Source organism: Rhinoraja longicauda, chromosome 17 (assembly GCF_053455715.1).
Source record: "Rhinoraja longicauda isolate Sanriku21f chromosome 17, sRhiLon1.1, whole genome shotgun sequence".
NCBI classification, from domain to species: domain Eukaryota; kingdom Metazoa; phylum Chordata; class Chondrichthyes; order Rajiformes; family Arhynchobatidae; genus Rhinoraja; species Rhinoraja longicauda.
The window spans coordinates 44,600,412-44,619,105 of record NC_135969.1 but is presented as its reverse complement, the minus strand read 5'-3'; the positions used below and the strand labels follow the sequence as shown (position 1 = coordinate 44,619,105).

General features: G+C 41.9%; 1 protein-coding gene across 2 annotated transcripts in view; it reads right to left on the bottom strand.

The window, feature by feature from the left end:
• The window catches only part of tasora (transcription activation suppressor a), a 35,109-nt gene extending 18,415 nt beyond the window's left edge, over positions 1 to 16,694 (bottom strand). For both annotated transcript variants that reach the window (XM_078414610.1, XM_078414611.1), the window contains exons 1-10: positions 16,080 to 16,694; positions 9,146 to 9,294; positions 8,967 to 9,059; positions 7,756 to 7,828; positions 7,491 to 7,582; positions 6,762 to 6,896; positions 6,485 to 6,612; positions 5,654 to 5,673; positions 4,716 to 4,821; positions 4,291 to 4,394 (exon numbers count right to left, since the gene is read on the bottom strand). In XM_078414610.1, coding sequence (XP_078270736.1) covers positions 4,291 to 4,394; positions 4,716 to 4,821; positions 5,654 to 5,673; positions 6,485 to 6,612; positions 6,762 to 6,896; positions 7,491 to 7,582; positions 7,756 to 7,828; positions 8,967 to 9,059; positions 9,146 to 9,294; positions 16,080 to 16,491 — 1,312 coding nt within the window. In that variant the 5' untranslated portion in view covers positions 16,492 to 16,694. The remainder of the gene's footprint in view (positions 1 to 4,290; positions 4,395 to 4,715; positions 4,822 to 5,653; positions 5,674 to 6,484; positions 6,613 to 6,761; positions 6,897 to 7,490; positions 7,583 to 7,755; positions 7,829 to 8,966; positions 9,060 to 9,145; positions 9,295 to 16,079) is intronic.
• Positions 16,695 to 18,694: the final 2,000 nt, after the last annotated feature.

Sequence of the window (18,694 nt, the reverse complement as noted above, 5' to 3'; positions counted from 1 at the left end):
GTTACATCCTCAAAGAATTCCAGAAGATTAGTCAAGCATGATTTCCCCTTCGTAAATCCATGCTGACTCGAAACGATCCTGTTATCAAATGTTCCGCAATTTCGTCTTTTATAATTGACTCCAGCATCTTCCCCACCACTGATGTCAGACTAACTGGTCTATAATTTCACGTTTTCTCTCTCCCTCCTTTCTTAAAAAGTGGGACATTAGCTACCCTCCAATCTACAGGAACTGATCCTGAATCTATAGAACATTGGAAAATGATTACCAATGCGTCCACAATTTCTAGCGCCACCTCCTTAAGTACTCTGGGATGCAGACTATCAGGCCCTGGGGATTTATCAGCCTTCAGTCCCATCAGTCTACCCAACACCATTTCCTGCCTAATGTGGATTTCCTTCAGTTCCTCCGTCACCCTAGGATCTCTTGCCACTAGAACATCTGGGAGATTGCTTGTATCTTCCTTAGTGAAGACAGATCCAAAGTACCAGTTCAACTCGTCTGCCATTTCCTTGTTCCCCATAATAAATTCCCCTGCTTCTGTCTTCAGGGGACCCACATTTGCATTGACTATTTTTTTCATCTTTACATACCTAAAAAATCTTTTACTATCCTCCTTTATATTATTGGCTAGTTTACCATCGTACCTCATCTTTTCTCCACGTATTGCCTTCTTAGTTATCTTCTGTTGCTCTTTAAAAGAGTCCCAATCCTCTGGCTTCCCACTCTTCTTTGCTATGTTATACTTCTCTTTTATTTTTATGTAGCCCTCGCAGCTGCGGCTTGCTTGCAGTCTGATGTCTTTTGTGTTTTTTGTTGTTTTTTTTGTCTTAATTGTAGTTTAGATATGATGTAGTGTTTGCGGTTGTGTGTTATGTGGGGGGGGGGGTGGGAACTGTAAAGGTGTCTCTCCCGAACGGAGACCCAACCTTTGTTTTCTGTGTCGTGTCTCCGTTCCCGCTGCGGCCTACCACCGGCCATGCACTTGGAGCTGGCGGCCTCCGGCTGGGACCACCTGGGCTCTGGTTCGTAGAGCCCGCGGCCCAGACTCACCACCTGCGGCGCTGGCTGCCTTCGGATGCTGCGGGAGCAGCTGCGACTAGTCTCCGGAGGCTCTGGCGCGGGCCGCGTGGACGTTGGAAGCCCGCAGGCCCTTGGGTGGGGACCGACATCGGGAGCTCCGGCAGCAGCGTCTTCGCCCGCTCCGAATCGCGAGGCTTGGGTCGGCCCGCCGCGGACCTTTCACCGTCCGGCGTGGCCTGAAATAGGCCACGGGATTTTCTCCGCCCGGCGGGGGCTTCAATGTCAGGAGCCCCGACCGCCCCGACATGGCAACTCCAACAGAAGACGGCAGGGGAAGAGAAAAAGACATCCTGGCCTTCCATCACAGTGAGGAGGGACTGGAGGAGACTCACTGTGATGGATGTTTCTTTTGTTTGGTGTTAATTTATGATTGTATGTGTTATTGCATTTTTATTGATTATTCTTATTGGTCTTATTGTTCAACTGCGGGTAATTTTTCATTCCACTGCACATTTATGTGTATGTGACAAATAAATTACTATTGACTTCCCTTGTCAGCCGGGTGCCTCTTACTCCCCTTAGAATCTTTCCTCCTCTTTGGGATGAATTGATCTTGCAACTTCTGCATTATTCCCAGGAATACCTGCCATTGCTGTTCCACTGTCTTCCCTGCTAGGGTCTCCTTCCAATCAATTTTTGCCAGCTCCTGCCTCATGCCCCTGTAATCCCCTTTGTTATACTGTAATACTGACACTTCCGATTGTCCCTACCCCCTCTCAATTTGTAGAGTAAAACTTATCATATTGTGATTACTGCATCCTAATGGCTCTTTTACCTTGTGTCCCCTTATCAGATCAGGTTCATTACACAACACTAAATCCAGAATTGCCTTCTCCCTGGTAGGCTGTTCTAAGAATCCATCTCGGAGGCACTCCACAAACTCTCTTTCCTGGGGTCCATTACCAACCTGATTTTCCCAATCTACCTGCATGTTGAAATCTCCCATAACCACCGTAGCATTACCTTTGCAACATGTCAAATTTTAGCTCTTGATTCAACTTGCACCCTATGTCGAGGCTACTGTTTGGGGGCCTGAAGATAACTCCCATTAGGGTCTTCTTACCCTTACAATTCCTCATTTACATCCATACTGATTCTACATCTCATGATTCTATGTCACCCCTTCCAAGGGAGTGAATATCATTCCTTACCAACAGTGCGACCCCACCCCCTCTGCCTACCTGTCTGTCTTTTCTATATGTTGTGTACTCCTGAATATTCAGTTCCCAGCCCTGGTCCTCTTGTAGCCATGTCTCTGTGATTCCCACAACATCATACTTGCCAATGTCTAACTGAGCCTCAAGCTCATCCGCTTTATTTTTTATACTTCGCGCATTTAAATACAACACTTTAACTTCGGTATTCACCTCCCCTCTCACACCGGTCACAATTGGCCCTGACCGTAGCCTCTTATCCCATCTAGAACTCCCCTTCCCATTTATTCGAGAGTCCTTTGCAATTTCTCCTGTATTCGCTTCCCCTTTAACTCCATCTTCATATTCCCAATTTGTCAACCCCTCCCCCCCCCACTACTTAGTTTAAAGCCACGTGTAGCACTAGCAAACCTGCCTGCCAGAATGTTGGTCCCCCTGCTGTTAAGGTGCAACCCGTCCCTTTTGTACAGGTCACCCCTACCCCAGAAGAGATCCCAGTGGTCTAGAAATCTAAATCCCTGCTCCCTGCACCAGCCCCTCAGCCAAACATTCATATCCCCGATCTCCCTGTTCCTGCCCTCACCAGCACGAGGTACAGGTAACAGTCCAGAGATAACCACCGTCGACGTCCTACTTCTCAGTCTCCTTCCTAACTCTCTAAACTCACGTTGCAGTATTTCCTTCCTCTTCCTCCCAACGTCGTTCATGCCCACGTGCACAACTACCTTCCCTCGCTACGATGTTCTGAAACCGGTCCGTGATGTCTTGAACCCTGGCACCAGGGAGGCAACAGACCATCCTCAAGTCCCGCCTGCCGCCACAGAATCTACTGTCCGTACCTCGGACAATGGAGTCACCCACTACTATGGCTCTTCCTGACTTCGGTCTCCCCGGTCGAGTCTCCTTGCCTGGATTAGAGCCACCAACCTGTCCGTCGCTCGGACTGGAAGCGTCTTCTGCCCCGACAGCTCCCAAGAGGGTGTACCTGTTTGCAATGGGCACAGCCACCGGGGTCTCCTGTAGTCCACGTTCATGCCCCTTTGAAACGGTCTCCCACCTTCGCTCGACCTGGACCCTTGGCGTGACAGCCTCACAGTAGGTCCTGTCCAGGAAACTCTCCCATTCCCAGATGGCCCCGAGGTCATCCAGCTGCCTTTCCAACTCCGCCACACGTTCATTCAGGAGCTGCATCTGGACACAGTTCTTGCAGGTGTAGCTCCCAGAAGCTCCAGCTGAGTCCCTACCTTCCCACATCCTGCAGGAAACACACTGCACCAACTTATCCGCCATCACTTTATTGTCTAAAAACAAATCAGGCTCAAAAACAAGTGTAACCTCCTCACCTCAGCCTCCTTGCCGAAGACTCGCACTTTTCTCACAGGGCACTTAAGACCCGTAGACAAAGACTCGCACTTTTCTCACAGGGCACTTCCCTCGACAGGGCTGCACCCCTTGTGCAAGCCTTGTTTATATCAGTCTCTAAATTACCTAATTGGCCAATTTACCAAACTTCTAATTTAATTGATCAGCCAATCCACGTACTCACTTCATCCTGCCTTCCTGACGAGCTTGGAGGTATGCGCTTCACTGATTGACTGCTAGCGTCCCTTTGGCGCTCTTTTTAAACTGACTTTTCACCTGCAATTAACACTTACTTACTTGCTTTCAGCCAACGGTCGTCCTTGCTCCTGCTCTCCCGACCTTTTCTGACTGAGAACGTCCCTTTGGCGCTCTTTTAAACTGACTTTTCACCTGCAATTAACAATTAATCATTCTTCTTCAGACTGATTGTAGCAGAAGGGTCCCAACTGAAAGCATTACCTGTCCATTCCCCCACCCATGTTGCCTGACCCAGCAAGTGCCACCAGTATTTTGTGTATACGCCAACTATTCCCTCCTTTTCTAATTACACAAATCCACAGATTTGGAGATGACTACAATCACAGTTGAGCTGCCACTGCAAAGTAATTTATTTCAATGACTTTGTTCTCTAAAGCAAAGAGCAAGAATTCGCTTCAAAAACGATCACACATTTATTGAACCAGGTTCCTACCTTCTCGCGTTCCAGTAAAAGTTGTTTTTTGGAATATAGTCCCTGGAATTTTATTTTTCAAGCAATCAACACTCATAGCTGTATCAATATTAAGTTTCTCAGGCCTAATAAAAGATAAAAATGTATGATCATGCAATATTTCAACTAAGTTATACATATACAAATTCTGATAAAAATGAACATTTCACAACAATGGTTTCAAAATTCCACCTGGAATTCAACCACTGGCATGTATTTCAGTCTTCACCCATTCTCAATTTGCTCTTCACAGCTTGAAGGATTGCAGAATACCCTTGAAAAATAATGCAACTTAGAGTTGCAACCAAGACAAGGGCTAGACTTCACAATAATAGTCATTCACCATAACATATAAATTTCCCCATTGTACCAATAAAACAACAATGCATAAAGCAATAATTACTTACAATTTGAATGGCAAAAATGGCTGGGTAGCTGACTGTAAAGAACCAGAGCACAGAAACCTCCCTTTGTTCATAAGCTGTCCTTTCCAGATGGTGTAGTAAGACTTCCCTAAACAGACACAACTTTTAATTCAAATGCTCAGATAAGTAACTAAACTTAAATAAATGTTCAAATATTATCTGTCGTTAATCATGGACACTTGCAAATGTTCTCAATAATTTGTGCAATAGAAATCACACACGGTTAAAAACATCAATCGTTATAAAAGAACAAATCATCAGATCAGGATTGGAATGCTAAAAGCTGGGTTAAAAATTGCCCAATAATCTCAAATTAACTTGTAAACTACATATTCTGAGATACTTAGCCGCTTGAATACACCAACATGCAAAAATGGACTGCACAATGGCGCAGCGGCAGAGTTGCTGTCTTACAGCACCAGAGACCGGGGTTTGATCCTGACTATGGGTGTTTGGCTGTACCGAGTTTGTACGTTCTCCCCGTGACCTGCGTGGGTTTTCTCTGGGATGTATGGTTTCCTCCCACACTCCGAAGATGTACTGGTTTGTAGATTAATTAGGTTGGTATAATTGTAAATTGTCCCTAGTGTGTTGTGTATAGGATAGCGTTAGTGTGCGGGGATCATTGGTCGGTGTGGACAATGGGCTGAAGGGCCTGTTTCCACACTGTAACTCTAAATTAAACAAAACTAAATGCACAAGTATTGGTATTTACAAAAGCAGGAAGTATGCAAATATTTAGCAAGTCATGATGCCTCTATGGAAATCAAGTTAAAATTACTGGCTGATGGCATTGCAAAAGTCAAATAACATTGGTCTGAAATTCACAGAAGCTGCCAAATAAGCATTTTGCATATTTTCTGGTTTTATTTAAGATTAAGCATCTATAAATTTATATTTTTTGATAAACAGGAGCGTACCTGAATAATTCTCTTCCAAGCTGTAAGAAAAAGGCAAAAAAACACTTTATTATACATAAGCAAACAAATCTCCCAAAAATGCTCCAATAGAAGATGACAGCCCTCACAAACAAGGAGTTAATATATTCATAACCCTTTAGACTCCTTTCAGTGTAAAATTCCTGGCTTATCAGTCACCATTCACCCAATTGTCCAATATTTACAAAAGCATCAGACAACATTTGCTCAATGCTCAGGTAGGAGAGAAGTTGAACCTAATCTTCTCATCCAGCACCTACACAAACTTCCAGCAATTGTAGTAGAATATCAGTCAGCACGCGCGATGTTGTCCTCATCAAGAGGCATAGGTGCTCCTTCCATGCTCTGCAGAGAAATCAATGTAAGCTGCATCTATTAAAACCCAAATATGAATCATAGAATGCCTTCACTTTTCATTGAATAAAGCAGTAAAGATGTTTTGTGAAAATATGAAAAGCAAAAACACACCCCAGCATTGGCAAATTTTGATTTAGGACATTAATTTTATCTGCCAGAGAGCAAGATAAAGGCAAGTTTTTGAAGTATAACGGGGAAAGCGATAAATACAAACTACGTGTGTTAATTTTGTGCACAATCATGTACTGCACCAGAGCAAGATTCAAGGTTCAAATCTATAACAGTTTTCACTGAGCTGATGTAATCTAGGACAATATTTTTTTCCAGATTGCTGATACACTTTTATTGTAATAAAAGCAAAAAGTTCAGGAAATAAGCAATAACCCAATAAGATCTGGAGGAAAAAAGTGACATTTCAGATCAATGGCCTATAATCAAAACACACAATTTCCTTACCCAAGCGTAACTGGTTTCGCTATTTTAGGAAGTTTATTTTCCTGATAAATGAAAGATACCACAGCATAGGGGCAAACGTGCCTTGGGCATTGCCTTATGCCTTCGTTTCCAAATTCATAAAGATAAAACTGAAAAATTAAAACGTGACATTTCCGTTATAACTGTAAATCCAATTTGCATAAAGTACTGATGAATAAATGCAAATATTTACTATTTCAAAAAATGGAAATCACAATGCATCTTGCAATGAAAATACATAAGAGTTTTCAAAAGGTACCTGGGTAAGATCAAACGCTCTGTATGTGAACAGCGAAATGACTCGGTTAAGGTTTCTAAAAACATGACAGTCGTGTTTTGGTGTTGGAGGGGTGAGATTCTTTGTGGTATTGTCAAACACAGCTTTTACCCTTCCCTGAAAAATTAAATTAATGAAAATTAAATATGCCAAACAGCACATCATTTTCAACTGAGCAATTGGAACGGAATCATTACAGCATGATGAATGCCCATTTCACATTAGCTAAGACCAACACCAAACATGCATTCACTGCCTGTCCTCAGATGACCAAAGATTCAACAAGCACATCAGAAATTGAAACCTTGCGGCACTACAACATTCTCTACAATTTGCAATTATTTCCACAAAATCTTTTCTACACTTTTAATCAACTGAACGTTAAAACATTCTTAAAAAGTACATTTCACATAATGGTTAAGTTCATAAGTGATAGGAGCAGAATTAGGCCCCTGGGTCTCTGGTTTACTCCGCCATTCAATCATGGCTGATCTATCTCTCTTCTAACCCCATTCTCCTGCCTTCGCCTCGTAACCCGACACCCATACGAATCAAGAATCTAGCTATCTCTGCTTTAAAAATACCCATTTTCTTGGTCTCCACAGCCTTCCGTTGAATTCCACAGACTCACCACCATGTTGAAATTAATTGTAGCATGGTAGATGTGAAAACAAGTTCAAGGATGGAAAAAACCTGTCCCAAAAAAATTACCTTGACGATTTTAAAAATAATTATCTCCGCCTTCTTTCCATTATCCAAAGGATTGGGCTGAAGTACGTCACAGTATTTTGAAAGATAGATACCTGAAGGGAGATAAAATAGTAATCTTCAGTCTGTTTAGAAAGTTTGTATTAGGTTAATCTGAAAAGTATGCATGCTTAAAATCTGTCCAGTAAGAATTTGAGCGAGATAGTTCTACACCTTTATGCATTTTTAAATATTGATTTTTTATTTGTTTTAAATATATTTTTCTTACCCATTGTGGGATTTCCAAGAATGGTTACTTTGGAATTTCCCACAGACAATCCTTTCTCACAAATAGCGGGAACCTAGCAAGAGGAAAAAGGGGAATTATTTAAAAGGCACGGATTCAATATTAAGACATAGCACTCTCCACTTATGACCCAGGAAATCTTGTGTTCAAGTCCTGCTCTGGAAACTTGAGTGCAAAAACAATCTCATTATTCAATCTTGTACAGTACAGTCTATCATGTAAGATTTAAACTAAAGCCTACTTTATCTCTCAGGTAATACAAAATTCCTTCAAATTATTTTTCATTTTAAAAAAAGGACAGGTAGTTACCTCTCAAACAGATTATCCAGTCATTCTCACAATAATGTTGTGAAAGCTACCAGTCCACCACGTGTCCTACATTTCAATGGTGACCATCCTGGTAAAACTAGTGCAATGTCAACATTTGTAGTGTTTTGACTGTGAGAAACAAAGCTTCTCAGGGCCATTCTATATATTGTAAATATCAAAATATATTCCAGAGTTTGAAAGAAAAATGGTACATCATACTGGATCGGAAAATGGTTCAAAACAGGTTTTATATTTTTAATGATTCAATAAGATTCTAAGATTGTTAGAAAACAAGGGAGTTTAGAAGCAAATAGGAAGAAATAAACAGCCATCATTGCACTGAATCTGACCAGCAAATGCAAATAAACATGCATAACATCATATCTGTAATGTCGCACATTTTGTATGCAATGATTTCAGCAGAACAATCAAACAAGGCTTTAAGTTATAAATTCAACGGGTGTTTAGAAGAAATGTAATTGATAGGCAATTTCAAATTTTCATTTAGGTGAATTTACTTAATAGACAATAAGTTCATAAGTTCATTACTGTAGTTTCAAAGTAGACATTTCCGAATGCTGGGCACAGTGATTCGACAGTAATGTCTAAACTTAAGTTTTGGTTTAAGGTACATTTAAAGAGTTTTTGAATATGTTTGTCATCAAAGTACAAAACTGAAACAAATAATTTAATTTAAGTTAGAGTTCCATTGTGCAATTTATCTAATAGTGAACTAAAAGTGCTGATTCACATCATAATTTTGAAATTTCTGAACTTGCAAATTTCAAACTGCTGGAATATGGTTTGGTGGCATGTGTTACAACATAAAAGTAGCTTTCATCAGGCTTGTTTTAAACATTTCTCATATAATAAATAAAACTCACCTGTGACGCTTCAAGCAGCAAGAATGCGTAAGAGTCTGCCAATTCCTTTTCAAGCCGGCCCTCGCTTCTCATTTCTTTCCTTTTCTCCATGTACTAAAAATATTTTTAACATATTCAAATGTATGCAACCTTGAAAGAACATTTACAAAACATTGAGTCAAAATATGAAGTACACTAACCTCCCTCTCTAGTCTTTCGTTATGAACCAATCTAGCTTTCATGTAGGTAAAGTTGGCACTTGACGAAGAATCCAGGCAATTACTGTTGAGAATTTTCAAAATGTCTTGTTTAAATTCTCTGGGGCCCACTGGTACTAACTGACAGAGGTCTGAAAGTAAATTTATTCAATTAATACAACAGCAACTTTTCAGAATTTTAATTTTCCCACTCAAACAAGTTTCCATTTCTGCCTTGTGCTTCAACTTTAAACAAATGGTAGTGATTCTTTTCACTGTTTATTACTTTTTCTGTTTTTCTGTAATCAGCAAACCTCAAATTATACAATGTATAATCAAACCCATGTCACAGTAGCAGAACCATTATGCTTTTTGCCAAAAGTCTTGATACACGAATCACTTTGAATAATGTTGTCAGGACTCAAACATTCCATACCAAAGGATGCATTTTACGAGTACTGCAACACTGTCAGCATAATCAAGGGTCAATCTCAGCCCAGTCGCTCCCTCATCTCAGCCATTAGGCAAGAGGTACAGATGACTGAAAACACATACCTCCGGATTCAGGGAGTTTCTTCCCAGCTGTTATCAGGTAACTGAATGGTCTTCTCATCATCTAGAGTGTAGTCCTCACCTCCCATCTATTCACACAGACCTTTGAGATATCTCTAATCAGACTATATCATGCCGTGTTGTACCCTTTATTTGTGCACTATGGATGGCTTAATTGTAATCATGTAAAAAAAAAAAATCTTGAGGTGAGATTTTGTATTTTGGGAAAGTCTAACCTGGGCAGGACCTACACAGTAAATGGTAGGGCTCTAGGGAGTGTTGTAGAGCAAAGGAATCTAGAAGTGCAGGTGCATGGTTCCTTAAAGGTGGAGTTGCAGGTAGATAGATATGGTGGTTAAAAATGCGTTTGGCACATTGGCCTTCATCAGGCAGAGCATCGAGTATAGAAGTTGGGAGGTCATGTTGTATAAGACGTTGTTGAGGCCGCATTTAAAGTATTGTGTACAGTTCTGGGCACCATGTTATAGGAAAGATGTTGTCAAGCTGGAAAGGGGACAGAGATTTACAAGGATGTTGCCAGGGCTAGAGGTTGAGCAGGCTGGGACTCTATTCCTTGGAGCGCAGGAGGATGAGGGGTGATCTTATAGAGATGTATAAAATCATGAGGAACAGATCGGATAAATGCAGTCTTTTGCCCAGGGTAGGAGAATCAAGGTCCAGAGGACATGGGTTTAAGGTGAAGGGGAAAAGATTTAATAGGAATCTGAGTGGTAACTTTTTCACACAAAGGGTGGTGGGTGTATGGAACAAGCTGCCAGAGGAGGTAGTTGAGACATGGACTATCCCAACATTTAAGAAACAGTCAGACAGGTACATGGATAAGGCAGGTTTGGAGGGATATGGACCAATTGCAGGCAGCTGGGACTAGTGTAGCTGGGACATGTTGGCCAGTGTGGGAAAGTTGGGCTGAAGGGCCTGTTTCCACGCTGTATCACTATGACTCATTGACCGGATAGCATGCAAAAAGCTTTTCACTGTACCTTGGTACACATGACAAAAATAAACTAAATTAAACCAAACACGAGCCTGATGCAAATAAAGTGTCTGGTTGCCTTTTCAAGCCAGACTAGGGTGTATAAAGGGTTTAAAAACAGAAAAGAACTAATTCTCCATTTTTTGTGGCAAGGAAAGTCTATATAAGAGAAAAATAGTTTAACAAACGACACCATATATTTGTAGCGTAAGTGGCATGTTGTGGTCATTTACAGAATCGAAACTTGAGAAATGTTTAGGATGCCAATTTACACAAGGAGCAGAGGGCAGACTGTAGTGGTGACCTGTTTTTTCCACAAATGCTGCCTGAACTGCTGAGTTCTTCTAGCATTCTTTTTCTGCATTTTATCATGGACCCCTTATTGTTTTCTTTCCTAAAGAAACGGTTCAGTTAGGTTTTTCTTATTTAAAGCAAAAAACTTAAGAAATCCATTATACCACATTACTTATCATAATTATTTTTCTTGGCATTATTTCTGCATTTTTTCAGTGCCTATCTTTTTATATCTATCGATATATCTATATATACATCATTTGTCAAAGAGTAAATTTCCATTGCCCCAGCCTAATATGCCAAAAGGATGTTGTTGCTTGCACTACCTGTATTAGCATCGTCAATTGACATTTAAGCGAGAATGGATTTTATTTCCAACTCACAACTGTGTATGCGTTTGTTTCATAGATCACATCAACTTTCATTGTGACTTACATTACACAAATAATACTCGTCTCTGTGCACACTTGCAAGCCCAAATCCAAATCATTGATGTTTTTTTTACCCTGAAGCATTTCTTCTCCAATGGATATTGTTTTGGCTGACTCTGATCAGAAACATTTGAATATTCCTCACTTTGACTGGATTTAACACACCATCCCATGCCTATCATCAGTAAATCTGATAGCATTTAAATGGAAAAATGGAAGTATACATCTTCATCACTTTATAACAAAATTCAAAATGTATATACTTCAAATCCTACTGAAAATTGTCTTGCATTTCCCTCTAATTTCATGAAGTGAAATGTGATGTACTGCAGATTCTAGTATTGTGATGACCTAGAAAAGGCTTTTGGTTTCTCTTCCAAAAGCCATTTATATTTGGGACTATCCATATACAGAAATCCGATATTAATACAATTCTATTGTCCTTGAACTATCTTCAAATTACAGAAGCACACGTGGCCTTGCAGGTCCACATATAACTAGATTAAAATAATATCAGTGTCATGTGGAAAGACATTAATTGATGATAGTCAAGTACATACCACTTATATTCTTCCAATGACCAGCAAGCAAGCTTCTGGAAATTGCTGTGCAGTGATTTACTATTAAATATGCTGTACCTGTGCTACTCTTCTCTTTTTACAACTATCTCCTGAAGAGTATTACAAGTTCATAATGTTTCCAAGGAATCTCATTTAGTGCAGTTGGTGACCCAAGCATAAACTGTACATACTAATGGCATCCAGAACAACTCAAATGGTTATTCATCTCAATGAGCTGGAGTCTGCTGGGATGGCACGTTTTGCAAAATGTCCTGCAAATTTGATTTGAAATAATGTTCTCCCTGCAAACAAAGCGCTGGAGTAACTCAGAGGGACAGGCAGTATCTCTGGTGAGAAGGAATGGGTGACATTTCAGGTCGACCCTTCTTTAAACTGAGTCGGGGGTGGGGGGAAAGAGAAACAGTCTAAAGGGTCTCGACCACTCCCCTGACATCAGTCTGAAGGGTCTCGACCCAAAACGTCACCCATTCCTTCTCTCCAGAGATGCTGCCTGTCCCGCTGAATTACTCCAGCACTTTGTGTCTATCTTCGTTTTAACCAGCACCTGCAATTCCTTCTTACGCAATCTTCTCCCTACTTTGTCCACAACCATTTGAGATCACATTTGTTATATAAATTGCCGAGTCCAAAATTCAAAAGCAGCATCTGAATTTCTATTTTTCAGTTTTTACTTCCATTCTAGGTGGACCTGTCTTTGGGATTTTTAATTTGGTTAATATTCTGTTGCAGTCTTGATGCATGTTAAACTTAATAGAAATTATTTCTATAATGAGGTTGTTACTGAGTAGTTCTGTCTGCAGCATTGAAAACTAAGATCGTGAGGGAGCTCCCATTCTTGCTTCACATGAACAGTCATAGTTATACACTGGACGCTTTGGCCAACTTGTGCTCATGCTGACCAAGATGCCCATCTGCAATAGCCCCACTTACTCGCATTTCCATCTAAACCTTTCATATCTATGTACCTGTCCAATCCAGATATCTTTTAAATGTTGTTATAGTATCTGCATCAACTACCTCCTCTGGCAGCTCGTTCCAAATACCCATCACTGTGTGAGAAAAATATTGCACCCAGGTTCCTATTAAATCGTTCCCCTCTCTCCTTAAACCCACATCTCCTGGTTCTCGATTCACCTACTTTGGGTAAAAGACCTTGTGCATTCACCCTATCTATTCCCTCATGAATTTATACACGTCTATACGATCATCCCTCAGCTTCCTGCACTCTAAGGAATAAAATCCTCGCCTGCTCCATCTCTTCCGAGAGCTCAGGCCCTCGAGCCCTTTGCAAAGATTTACATCTTTGTAAATCTTATATATTGTAATTAATTAATTAACCAAGTATGTAAAAACATACAAGGAATTTGATTTGCCATTCAGTCATACCAAAAAAGCAACACAAAAATTAACATAAACATCCACCACAGCGCAGTGATGGAAGGCAATAACATTATCTTCTTCCCTCCTTTTCTCCTGCGGTTAGGGCAGTCGAACCATCCGCAGTCGGGGCGATCGAAGCTCCCACAGCCGGCTTTCTGCACTCTTTCCACCTTTATGATATCCTTCTTATAGCAGGGTGGCCAAAGACTGTACACAATACTCCAAATGCGGCCACATCAATGTCTTGTGCAACATCCCAATTTCTATTCTCAATATCCTGACTGATGGCCAATTTACCAAAAGCCTTCTGGATCACTATCTACCCGTGATGCCACATTCAGGGAACGATGTACCTGCACCCATTGATCTCTCTGCTCTACAACACTCCCCAGGACCCTACCAATCAGTGTCAAGTTCCAGATATGGTTTGATTTCCCAAAATGCAAGACCTCGCATTTATTTGCATTAAACCTCATTAGCCATCCTCAGCTCACTTGGTCAGCTGATCGGATGTCATTTTTGATTAAAACATTTTCACAATCTACCATACTACCACTTTAGTGTCATCTGCAAACTTACTAATCTTGCTTTGTAACTAATCATTGATTTAAACCACAAACAGCAACGTGTTCACAACCAATCCTGAAGCACACCACTTTACAGGTTTCCAGTCTGAAAAACCTTCCACTGTCAACTATTGTTCCTTCCATGAAGCCAATTGTCTTATCGTCAACTAGCTCTCCCTGGATCCCATGTCATCCAATGCAGAGCAGTCTACCATGCGTAACTATGAAAGGCCTTGCTGAAGTCCATATAGACGTCTAGGGCTTTGCACTCGTCAACCTTCTGGTTACCTCAACAAACTCAATCAGATTTATAAGGTGTGATCTCACACATCTCAAACGGTGATGTTACCAAAATGTGATTCATTGAAATGTTTTTGCATATTGAGAGCAGCGAGCACAAATTTATCTGTATTAGAATATATCTTAACTAGTGCAGCAATAAAATTAAATTGGTGGATTAGCACTGCCAAAGAAGGCAGTGGAGGCCAATTCACTGGATGTTGTCAAGAGTTAGATTTAGTTCTTAGGGCTAAGGGAATCAAGGGATATAGGGAAAAAGCAGGAACGGGGTACTGATTTTTGATGATCAGATGATTATTTGCAATGGTGGTGCTGGCTCGAAGGGCCTACTCCTGCACCTATTTTTCTATGTTTCTATTATGTAAAATAAAAACTTTGAATCTCCAGTATATTTTATCAGGGTAAAAGGACAAGGCAGATGTTCCAACAGATTTTCATACAATGTTAGTGTCTGAAGAAGGGTCGCGACCCGAAACATCACCCATTCCTTCTCTCCTGAGATGCTGCCTGACCTGCTGAGTTACTCCAGCATTTTGTGAATACCTTCGATTCATACAATGTTACATCAGAGTAAACTACCACATTTCAGTTGTAGTTTCAAATATTTACTTCCAGTTGATGCTAACAAAGCCCCTAAGGAACAACTGTCATCCATGGTATCATGCCCTAAACCACAATTCAATAGGCAGCACATGACATCATAATAAACAGCCAATGACTAATGGTCTACCAGTACAATAAGGAACCATGGAGAGCATTAAAACCAAAGATCTCCGAGTGAAGATCTAGAATGCAGTGTCCATCAAGCTGATGGAAATTAGATTCCATTGCAACTTGCAAAAGAGAACAAAATAATTTTGAAGCATTACATTTGAGTAATGGGGCTAACACAGTAGAGTTGAATGGATGGATCTTTCGAGGTTCCAGGACCAGACACGGGCTCGTTTGGCCAAATGACCTCCTTTGCCTTATTTCAAGAATAGAGTGGAATCAGATTTTACAAGTGTCTTGGTCAACAGTAAATGAACAAAAATTACAACTCCAATTCCACAGGACAGGCATCACATCTTCTGTAACAAGACAGCTTTAAGACTAAGTTATTGGGTAGATTCACTGCCTCTTCTGTGCTATAACTGAAACAAGTTTGAGAAAAATCAAAGATGATACTCAAAATTTGGCACTTTTCCAAAATTCCTTATATTGCCATGAACACCGATAGTGTTGCATCCAGGATTAGTCAATCTATTGGTATTTGGGAATGCAAAACAATCTATTTTGTAGAATAGTCATTGTAGTCTATTCAATCTATCCATCACATGTTTCTATGGTCTTCCACCAAGACCAAAACCCTACATAAGGCTGGGATGGGCTATCCCAACTCATATGATCGGATTAACAAGAAACCATTGTCCTCCAAAACAAAACTGGGTTAGTTATTATTCCCATTTTCCATTGCATGTGGATGACGAAGAAAGCAAAAGGAGAGTAAAGAAGAGTCACTCCTCAAGACCTTGCACGATTGCAAGTAACATGGCCCTGGAGGTCTGGTCAGATATTAAGTACTGAAATTCCACATTTCTGACCACAGACCACATGCTTGCCTTGCGGTCCACTTACCTGCATCTAATGGTGGCTCTTAAATGAAAGGTTTGAGTATTTTGTTTTAGTTTTCTGCTCTGATTTGTTAACGCCCCCCCCCCTAATTAATCAAAGCAGATGGTTCCCAATCTCTCTCCCCTCTCTCTGCCGCAGCAGCAGCAGCAGCAAGAGGCAAGTGAAGCGGAATTCATGGCTAGCATCAAGAAGCAGCGCTGAGGCTGGGAGCAGCTCGCAAAGCACCTTTCTTTTCTTTGTTCTTCTTGGGGATCTGAAAACTCTTCCGCACAATGTCGTCGGCGGTTTTATGGGCAGCTCCGCTCTCCTCGCTCTCTGCAACGCTGGGAGGGTTGGGAGCCGCAGCAGCCGTGTCGGCCCGGAGCAGGGGCGAGGGGGCGGGGGCGCGGGCGCTTCCCGAAAGCGGCGGCCCGCTGGTTTGTTCGCCATTTTGTTGTTGGGATCTCCAAGGATTTCGGAAGGGAAACGATGACTTCGCCTTGCTGCCGGCTGCTCCGGCTGCTCCGGCGGCTGCTGTTGCTGCTTCTGCTCCGGCTCCGGCGGCTACAGTTCCGTTCTCGTGGCTCGGGTGTCTCTCCCGGCTGCCCTCCTTCGTAAACGGCATCCGTTTTTCCTCGGGTTCTTTGTGAGAAGCCATTTTCCTTCTTAAAAAATAAATTGTTTTAAAAAAAGTGAGGGGGAGGAGGAGGGGGAGAGAAGGGAGGAGGGGGGGGGGGGGCAGAGAGCAGTGTGTTTGTGAGAGCGCGGCCCAGTGGCTCGGTCAGAGCGCGGGCGCCATGCTGCCGTCCTCTCGAGCGGCGGCCGCTGGCGGGAGGTGGGACATGGGGAGCGCGCGGCCGCTGGCGGGAGGCGGGACATGGGGAGCGCGCGGCCGCTGGCGGGAGGCGGGACATGGGGAGCGCGCGGCCGCTGGCGGGAGGCGGGACGTGGGGAGCGCGCGGCCGCTGGCGGGAGGCGGGACATGGGGAGCGCGCGGCCGCTGGCGGGAGGCGGGACATGGGGAGCGCGCGGCCCCGGCCCGCCCTTGCCCCTGCCCGCCAATCAGCGAGCGTCTTTCCCCCCTCCCCTCCCCTCCTATAAAAAGCGCGGGCGGGACGATCTTTGTTGGACAACCGCCGCGTTGGCGGTGCGGGTGGAGCTGGTGGAAGGGCGTTGCAGTTTCCCCACTAGGGCCCCAGCTCCCCATGAGGGGCTCCCCACTAGGGACCAGTGATGGAAATGGGTTTTAGGAACTAGGGGTACTCTAAGGACCGTGAGGCTGAGGTTGGGAGGGATTTTTTTATGTGCGGTCATACCCATGCCATGTAAGAGTACAAGAATGCATAACTTGTTTATTGTGTATTTATTATATAGTTTATTGTGTATTATATATCATAGCTGCTTTCTGGCATCTCTACGTTACAAAATGTTCCATAATGGTATATCATCTCCATTTTTTTCTGCATGCTGTTTCTTCAGCAGCCTTCTGCCACTAAGAAGCCATGTCCTCACATATTCTTCGGGGTTGAATTTTGACAGAGGAGGTCCCACCAGCCTAATAAATAGAAGAGTTGAGAGATGATCAGTTTGAAGTCTTGCACGTTGTGATGACATGCAGAAATTCATGCCACTGAAGCTTCTTTCACATTCTGCTGTTGATACCGAAATTGTATTTACAGCCGTTACCAGCTGCTGAAAATCTGCAGAAACTATCTTCCCTTTAGATTCCTTGAATTCTCTGAAGGCTCTGACACAAAGTGGACCATTTAAGCCATTTCTTCTACATCATTATCCCCAAAGGTAAAAAGTGAATCTTCTGGAATATTGTTAATATCTCAATATTTTGACTTGTTAATTAACTTTTTACATTTATCATTGGAAGCTGTTGTAGATTCAAGCAGCCTGGATTTCATATTATTGACCAAACGCCTCAAAAACTGTTGTCTATGTATAGTAGGTACTTTACCAGCTCTCAAATTTATTCCATTAAATATCATCTGGCTTGTTGCTTTCTCCACTTGAGTATAACATTTTCCTGGCTTCTCTATTTGACATTCAAGAGCCTTGATTGTTTGTTTAATTTCCTCATGTACTTTACTAAGTGTACAATTTCGGTTCTGCAGTTCAAGTGACGGTTCAGTAACAAACTGCCTATCAACAAGCCCAAATTATTTACAAAAGCTGATGACTCTCATACTTTTTTCAGCCCCTCGTACTTTGCTCTCTCTGCATTAGATCTTGAAGCATCACAGCGTGCTTTTCCAAAATGCTCCCACATTGCCTTTACAGTTCGGTAAGACGAAGCAACGCATCTCACACTGAAAACATGACCAATTTTCAACAGTTGACAGTGAAGAGCCTCAACACATGCAGTTAACTCATCCTGATTCTTCGGAGACCAATGATATAAGGAATACAATTTATCAGAAAATATCTGAAAATTATTCAAACCTGCAACTTCATTTATAGCATCACCTACACTGAGTTCAATCCTGTGACTGGCACAGTGCCAAACAGTTGCATTAGGGAAATCATCAAGAAATAGTTTTGCAACATTACTGATGCACCATCAGTTACAAGTGATATCACATTTTCTTTTAGGTACTAAGCAACTTAGAAGCCCATCATATATAGATTTTGCATTTGCACCAAGTTTCATATGTTCTAAGTCAAAATAGAATGATATAGGTTGGGAAGATTCACCAACTGCTGCTCTCAAGCAGACTACTAGAACAGTTTTCCCATTAATAGTAGTAGATTCATCAATCATAATAGACATTTTAGATTGTTTTGAAATTATATTTTCCACCACTGTCTTTCGCATCTGGTTCCCTATGTGGTGAGAAACATCTGCACATGAC